The sequence below is a fragment of the Desmodus rotundus genome, chromosome 6 (assembly GCF_022682495.2).
Source record: "Desmodus rotundus isolate HL8 chromosome 6, HLdesRot8A.1, whole genome shotgun sequence".
Classification (NCBI taxonomy): domain Eukaryota; kingdom Metazoa; phylum Chordata; class Mammalia; order Chiroptera; family Phyllostomidae; genus Desmodus; species Desmodus rotundus.
The window spans coordinates 140,980,209-140,988,840 of record NC_071392.1 but is presented as its reverse complement, the minus strand read 5'-3'; the positions used below and the strand labels follow the sequence as shown (position 1 = coordinate 140,988,840).

At 46.8% G+C, this 8,632-nt stretch overlaps 1 protein-coding gene across 1 annotated transcript in view; it reads left to right on the top strand.

Moving 5' to 3' along the window:
- Window positions 1–2,121: 2,121 nt before the first annotated feature.
- Window positions 2,122–8,632, top strand: part of GLRA1 (glycine receptor alpha 1) — a 68,309-nt gene continuing 61,798 nt past the window's right edge. The window contains exon 1 of the mRNA XM_024576933.3: window positions 2,122–2,346. Within this exon, the coding sequence (XP_024432701.1) occupies window positions 2,291–2,346 (56 nt within the window). The 5' untranslated portion in view covers window positions 2,122–2,290. The remainder of the gene's footprint in view (window positions 2,347–8,632) is intronic.

Below are 8,632 nucleotides of genomic sequence, written 5' to 3'. Positions count from 1 at the left end.
AACACATTCACAAAGATAATGTTTACCTCAAGGCATGACTGTAAGAAGTATATGAGATTATGTGACATACACACTAACACCTGGCACATAGAAGACATGCTAATAAAGGCTAGTTATCAATAGATACATAATACAAATTTGTATCAGACTTATGTGAATACCCACCTTCAAAGAAAATTTCGTTTCAGTCACTACTCAGAACCTCATGGAAATTCCAAGTAGCTCATTACTGTTCTGGTGCATAGGAGCCAATAACAGAGGGAGGAATGCGGGGTGTGCTGTAACCCGAGGGGAGGGAAGAGGCTGGTGAACAAAGCTTTCCAGATTTGTTTTCTGGGGAAAAGGCCTGGGCTTGGAGGAAGTTGAACTGTTAAGAATTATTTTAGAGAGAACCAGTCTCCAGCAACTCAAAAGGAGTTCCTAAAGCAACTGGGTAAAGGGGAGGCTCAGTGGGCTGAGAGGAAGGGACCCCAGAGTCCCAGCCAGTTCAAATCAGCCAGAAAACCCTGCAGAGGCCATTAATCCACTAAAGTCCAGGAGCTTGAAGAAAATCTGATTAACTCCACCTCCCCAGCTGAGCTCTGGGGTGAAATGTATAGCTGGTTTCTGAGACCCAAGTAAGATGGGAAAATAGAGAAGCAGGAGAAAGAAAATGCAGAGAATGGGAGTGGTAGGTACTGAAAACCTGTATGTACAGCTTGGCTCTACCGTTGTTTTGGAGCAAGCCACAACTCTGTGTGGCTCTGTTTCCCCAGCTTGTGAGATGTAAATACAACTGTCTCCTGTGCAGCGGGAAGATGGCCTGTCTTCCTTACCTCCCAAACGGTTGCCAGCAGTGAGACCAGGACAGCTGGAAATTGCTCAAGGAATTTCTCCTTTATTTTCCTGCTGCAGTGGCCCTGGGGGGAGACAGGGAGGAGCAGAATGTCTTCCGTTATTTACTAGGCTTCTCTTTGAAACCTCTCCTTTTCCCTGGGGCCAAATATTATAACTTCAGAGCTCTAAAGAAACTCCTGGATCTGGTTCTGTTCTTCCCATTTAAGGTGATAAACTGAGCCCAGACGCATGTCTGAACTGGGCCTTTGGGTTTGTTTTATTCACATGCAACTACATTCTTTAAAAAAAACCAAAAAACAATGCATTGTTTTGAGAGACCTCAAGAGATTAACTCCATAACCTCCTCCACCCCACCACTCCCACGCAAAGAAGAGGGAGACAGCGATCTCATCCAGCACTGTAAGCGTTAAACTCAACCCAGGGTCTAACACCCAATTGGCCAAGTGCTGGGAAAAGATCTGGTTTTCGCTGCTGTTGGCCAATGAGCACCTCGAGTGGGAGGGTTTGAAGATACTAAGGAGTTTTCCCCCCTTTTTTCTCTCCACCCCCTCCCATCAGCCATCCCCTGCCCCCCCTTCAATCCCCAACGCCGCCAGTTTGTTAAATTAATGCAGTAAGAAACTCTGAAGATCTGAAGGAGTCTTAGCCAAGGGAAGATGGGTGAGCTCGGAAAACCAAGATGCATCTGAAGCCTTGGGCTCCTGAGCCCCGCGGAGTCGCCATGGACCCTAGCAGCCCCTGAAACTTGCCCTGAGCTCGCTCACGTCTGCAGCCCCGAGCGATGGGACATCTTTCCTGCAGCGATCATAACTTATTCGGCGGGGACCAGAGAACAGGAATCACAAGGCGACAGCAGACAGACACACAGGCAGGGGAAGGAAATTCCGGGACTCGGTCGCGATGCGCCAGCCTGGCACATTCTCCGGGATTTTACTGAAGGCAGCACCGTCCATCGCTTCCCCTCGCCCCTAACCCCCCTTCAGGCCAGCCCAGGGGCATTACGCCCTACTCTACCCAAGATGCTCACCCAATCTAACAGTCCGCGGCCAGCGCTCTGATCTCCACGGAAGATTCTTTTTCCTTGCATGGAGCTGGCCGTTTAAAGAGAAAAACGGGTAAAAAAGAAAATATACCCACCCCCAAACGTGCCTCCCCAGCGCCGCAGGGAGCCAACAGACACGCTGGAGTTTAACAAACAGCAATACTCTTCGCGCTCTCGAACAGCAGGGCTGGACGCTCTCCGCGGTGCTGAAACGCTTCGTGGCGGCTGCTGTCCGCGGTACCTAAAGCCCCCTGGCTCCAATTTCCCCTGGGGCTTCCCCTCTGTGCCCGCTTCCCCACCTCCCGTTAGCATCTGGATTATTTTTCAATAGCGCTCTCTGGTTTTATAAGTATCAATTTGAAACATTTTTGGCCCCATAACTCGTGGACTACAAAGCACAAGGACCTGAAAATGTACAGCTTCAATACTCTTCGACTCTACCTTTGGGAGACCATTGTATTCTTCAGGTATGCAATTTTCTACTGACCACATCGCTCTGATGAAAATGGGGGAAAGGAGCACAGAGGCTGACTCTGTCCGTGATCCCCTCATTTGGGGGGGAGGGGTATCGTATACCGCTGCAATCGGGTCCTTCCATTCCCCGCTCCCCCCTCCCCAGCCCCGCCCGCAGGGTGTCTGGCTTGTGCGTGGAGGTCTGAGACAGTCGTTGCTCTGGCAGCTGTTTGCCTGTTTCTCGTGATTTGTTTGCCCTTCTGCCTGCTACACCCCCGCCCCATCGATGGCCCCCAGCCTCCCCTGCATATTGGCTGTCACTCAGCTGGGGACTTTAAGGGGAGGCTTTAGGAGTTACTCAGTTTAATTAGGACTGCATTCTCTCTAACCGCAGTGCCGAAAACCTCAGCTCCCCCGTCTGGGGAGCCAAGTGACAACTAGCGGCGATGGGGGAGGTTGCACTGGAACTCACTGGACATAAAACATTTCATTTTCTCTCCTTTTTTTGTTGTCGTTGTTTTCTTTTACTGTGGATTGCGGGAGAGTGCTGGTGAGGCTTAGTGCTTGGAAACGATAGTGTGATGACCTCAGTTTGTAAAGCCCTGAACTTGGGTGCACAGTGGATCTATTTAGAAACAGATTCTGGGAAACATTTCCCTTTTGAAACTTTGACTCTCTCCTCTCCTCTGCTCACCTTTCCAAACTCTACTTTGTTAGCTGAAGGTCCTGAACTGATGGGCAATTGCTGTTTGTGTTTTGTTGCTTAATTTATGTCTATGCCTGACTCAGTAACAGAGTTTCCCCATCCATTGTCCCCCAGGTTAAAATTCTCTGCCTACAGGCATAGCATTCTTATGTCAGTACAAGCAAAAAAGTGAAAAATCGCCTCTTCAGGAAGCATTGAAATGGATAGTCCTTTTGAAAGTGGGTGAATGATGCCATCTTCAGAGGTGGTTATGATAAATTCCATTTACATGAATTGAAAAAAATTATCCTTCTTCCATGACCTGCAGGGATCATTAATCTTCCTCATTTTAGATGCCTGCCTCTCATGTTTCACCATGGCAAAGGACTAACAGTCATTTGAAAAACCTACACTAGGTTGCTTTTTAAAATAAGTAACTATCAAATATTATTCTCCCCTATCATAGCCCAGTAAATAATTCTTGGATTTGGGGGGTTTTTTAACATTGTAGAGAAGTCTGCATATGAATGGTTGGTTTGACTAACTGTCGGCTGGACTGTTACATGATCGACGCCTCCCCCTAGATTGGAAGGGTCTACGCGTAAGCCTTTCTTCATGTCTTTCTCTTGAGATGAAGAAAAGACCCCTCTCCTTCTCTGAGCTACCCAATGCTTAAAGCTTCTAATCTCCAGTTCAAATAATCCTCCGATAGGCCACAGTCCTGCCCACAGCTCAGAATGCAAATAGTCAGGGAGTCAGATAGAATGAAAAAAAAAAAGTGCAATAATCCAGGGCCTTGTAAAATGTAGCAACTTGGTGGGGGAAAGGGCAGAAAGTATCCTCTGCCCTTTTAATTTAACAATACCAAATCATTTCTCCCCTTCATACATAGAACTATAAAATGCTGTGGAGGTGGAGTTCTTGGTAACATTTGTATGCAAATTGAGTCTCTGTTTGGCATATGGAGACAGAACTGAACCAGAGAGATTAAAGAGCAAATTAATAACACCAAGCATATCACCCCCCCACCCAACTCCTTTTTTTCTCCATGAATAGTATGCAATGCTTGATTTTATTCTTCTAGGCATCATTTTTCAAAAGGGAAACACAGTCTAAAAGGTTTGCATGGTAATCGTCTTGATAAGGTTATGCATGTACCATGTTAATACTTTAAGTAAACTGGTGGTGGCCTATCAGGAAGCATCACTCTGCATCGGCTTCCCCTACATGGGTCACGACGTACATGAGTGACAATGGGGATAGGCTAAGGCTCCAGGAGTTCATAAGGAAAGAGAGTCATGAGGATGGAGAGCTGGGCAGGGACGGGCACCGCTGCACTTTCGAAACACAGAAATGGCTTCAGCATTTGAGGAGTCAGCACTGTTTCAGAGATAACCTGAAACGTAAAATAATAAAAATGAGAGCTGAACTAGGGAAATACCCTCAGCGATTTTTCAGAGAGGTGAAAAAAAATGGGTGACAGGGAGGAAAAGTATTATCATTGTGTAATTGGCGTGGTCATTTCTAACTTTCTCATTTCCTAAATTTTAGGTGAAAAGTAAGGAAGCATTAAAATCTGGGGGCTCCATAGAAGGCATGTGGGGGTAAACAGAGACTGACAGCTCCCTAGAAGGTTCTGTGTGAATAACCCCTCCTTCCCCAAGGGACAGGCGCTGTGTTGGGATGAGCCAATCCAATCATCCCAGGCACCCAGGTACTCCTTAGATTAAATGATGCCAGCTGCTCACCTTGTTGGGGAAACCTTGGAGCCAGAAAAGGAAAACTCGGTAGCAGAAGTGCTGCTGCATCAGCACGCAACCAGCGAGATGGCAATAATGACAACAAAACAAATAAAACAACCATCAGAGCTCACGAGGCAGAAACCTCATCCAGTGCCAACAACTGAGGCCTCAGAAAGAGCTGAGGGGGACAGAGCCTGGGGTCCTGGGAGACAGACAGCATTACGGTGCTCATCAGCTGGGTCCCCACAAGTAAAAAGACGATTTGGCTGAAGTTCCTGTTCTGATATTTGAAAAGCCTGTAGGTCTAAAACTCTAGGAGTGACATTTTAGAATAACCTAAATTTTGTCTCTTTATTTTTATCAATGGGGATGGGGCTTTATATCCAGACTGGTCAAAAATAATAGGCAAAGAGGTGTTTTTTCATAGTAGAAATGCATTCCTTTCAAAACAGAGGGAACTTGCTTTGATTCCAAAGCCCTTACAGCAGCTTATGGTGGGAAGGGACCAGGGTAACCCCCAAATTTTCTTACCTCAGTAACTGAAATAGACCCGTGGTAAATAACCATGTCTCTCAATCTCAGCACTACTGGCAGTTTGAACTGGACAATTCCTTGTTAGGGGGCATTCCTGTGCATTGTAAGATGTTTAGCAGCATCCTTGGCACCGGAGCACCCCTTCTCCAGTCGTAACAATCAAAAAACCTCTTCAGACACTGCCAAAAATCCAGGGTTGGGGGACAAAATTGCCTGCAGTTGGTAACCACTAGCATGGAGTAACGACTATTGAATCTACTGCTCTGATGCACTCATTATAATGAGAAAAGTCTAGTTTCCTTGAGAAAATGCCCTTCGTGAAACACATAAGCACTCCAGGGAAGCAAAAAGAGGCCTAGCTTATGCTTGAGAAGGGAATAAAGGCAGAGGACATAAACCGGGTCTAAGCCATGGGTGGCGTTCCCCAAAGATGACAGCGTTTCGTTATGTGCCATTCTACCTGCCATCCCAGGAAACGGTCCCTTGCTCAGGGTTTTGGACTGAATGTGGCACACACTTGCTAAGAAAGGTCACCCAAACCTTGAAAGGAAAATGTTTCTCTGCTCACTAGGGTTAAAAGGAACATATCAAATAGTTTTTTTTTCATATCTCAGTCCTGAAAAACCACCCAGTTGAAAGGTAAATGTGCTTTCCATTGAGGTGGCCCCTCTGGCTTCCTGGCCTCCGAGCTTGCCGAGAGGGCCAGATGACCACCCGGGCCCTTCCTCCTGGAGCATAGCGGTACGCTCCTGAAACCCCACCCGCTGCACTCTGGGCACTGCGGAAAGTGTCTAGGAGCTACTGAAGTGGGTCAAGGACTTTTTCCTAAGGAAAGAAGCCCCTTGGGCAGGTTTTCAGTAGGGCTAATCAAAATGTCACTGTACCCATTTGGGGGGTCTTAGGAACCTTGAGAAAGAAAAACCATTATGTCTTCTGTTCCCATGGGACAGCTTGGACAAGGACCCTAGGGTGGTAAACGGAGTTATGGATCTGCACATACCTTCTGCATACTGGTAAAACTGATAATGGCTTTTCGGGGGGTGTTTAGGGAATTTGTTTTGGAAACCACCTTGGGAAAGAGGTTGCAACCATATGGTGCAGCAGAAGAGCAGCTAGGCTGTGATGTGAGAGCCCCTTGTAGAGTCAGCTCTGCTCCCCCCACTGCAGCATGCCTTTGACAGGTCTCTTTCCCCTGTGGGGACTCAGTTTTCTTACTGACAAACTCCAATGACTGATTCCAACACCTCTGAGTCCCCTCCAGCTTCACATAAGGTCTGTAAGAGAGACAGAGGCCCATGCCCACAAAGGCCCAGGATGAAGCCGCGTCACTGCTGACGCTGCCTGCGTTCCTTGACCGGGCATTTATGTATCACACGCTCATGTGTTCAGTCCAAAACTAGGCACTCCACAGGGGAGACAGAGGTAACAGATGCCACAGTCCCTGTCCTTGCAGGAAGGGGAGATGCGGCTCCCTTTAAAGCTACATCAAAACCTTCCTCCTTCTTCAGAGGGCCCGCAGAGCTCGGCCGGTCTGTGCGCGCCCTGTGACAGCACCACATCCATGTGGGCGTCATTAGCTTTATTTCCTTCATCAGCGGACAGAAGCCAGAATGGTCTCTAAGATGGATGGCACTGTCTCCCGCCTGGCCATCTCGATGCTGTTCTGCAGGTTTGCCGCTGCTTTAGACAAAGTGGCCTCGGTCCAAAGGGCAGAAGACCTGGGATCCAGAATTTAGCTAGTGGCATGACCTTGAGAGGGTTCTATGACCTTTCTGCCCTCAGTTTCCCCAGCCAAAAAAAAAAAAGAAGGAAATTCACATATCATTTTGTGTAAAATAATTGTTAGCTGTGCCAGCCAAGGACATTATTCTCCCATCCATAATAGAACAGTTTTGGGTACAGCTATCAGCATATTTGAATTATTACAAGAAAGAACAACATTGAATTATATTCAGGCTCAGAGGTCTGAAAGAATTCAGGACCTCACTAACAACTTCACTCTCTGGAGAGTTATCCCAACCTAGAAACAATTATTGCCAGGTCCCATAAATATGTCCGTTTCTCCAGAAAATGCTTTGTATGGTGAGAAACTACGACGCCTAATCACCGTCCTCATACATCTCAAGAAGGGCCTGAGAAGGAGAGCAAAGTTTCCTGTACTTTTTTATCAGTGATTCTGTTGGGCTGTTTCTCCCACATAAAGACTATGTTTTGAATTTTTATTTACCAAGCCCCATTCATAAATAACTTATGTTCCTTCTTTCTATTAATCAAAGGCACACATAACTGCCAGAAATACAAACACCATAAGATAAGCAGTGTCGCATACTGAGTTGACCCGAGAAAAAACAAAAGTAAAGGCACACGATGCTTTCAGCTAGTCCATAAAGCCTTGCCAGAAGTGTTAAGTATGCAGTTTGTTAAAGTCTTTGAAATGTTTCAGATGGATTTTGAGTCCTCATCACTATTTCATGAATACCCTAGGTACCCAGGGACCCCATTTAGAAAATATTAGATTTGATTTATTCTAATCGCTCCAAGAGAAGAATTGCAATAAGTGGATAGATTAATTTTTTAATGCATGTATGCAAATGCTGATTCGATGCCATTTCAAACTTTCCAGCAGATCCGTCGCATGGTGGAAGGTGCTGCCTCAGTGGTAGTGAGGGGCCCTGTCAGGGGAGGTATGGAAGCAGAGACTGGGCATCCTCCTTCCAGGAGGGACATAGAAGAACCATGGACTGCTTTTGTGGGTTGAGATTTGTAATATGCTACAACAAAGTAAACGAAACGCAGATCAAAAGCAAATTTTCATGATACTTAAGTTCCCTCCTTTCCTGATTTTCAAATTACCATCTGATCTCTGTAAGCTCTCTGGTGCTGTAAACACACACTCTCCCCTTTTTCTTCTTTAAAATGGGTTGTATTATGAGAGGGGCAATGACCACACACACACACCATACAACAAAGGATTATTGAAAGGAAATCATCTCCATTATGTAAGAGCCTGGTTTTACGCAATGAGAACGCCCCCACAAGAAGAGAATGTCAGAGCCAGAAGGACCAACGGAAAATGCACTGGTCCATGGACATGCAGGCATGGGTGGTGTTCACAGGACGGATGGCTGGGCTGGCTGAAGGCCTCTTGGCCCTGAACTCCTGCCGTCTCTCCTGAACCAACCCCCTGGTAAACCGATTGCACAACTGCTGACACCTTACGGCTGGCCAGCAAGTCCATCAGAAAGCACACTGGCCAGGAACAATGCCCAGAGATGCCGGGGAGAGGGGCTTATCCACACACTGCCTGCGCTTTGTAGCGCGATCCCTTCTGAGGGGAGC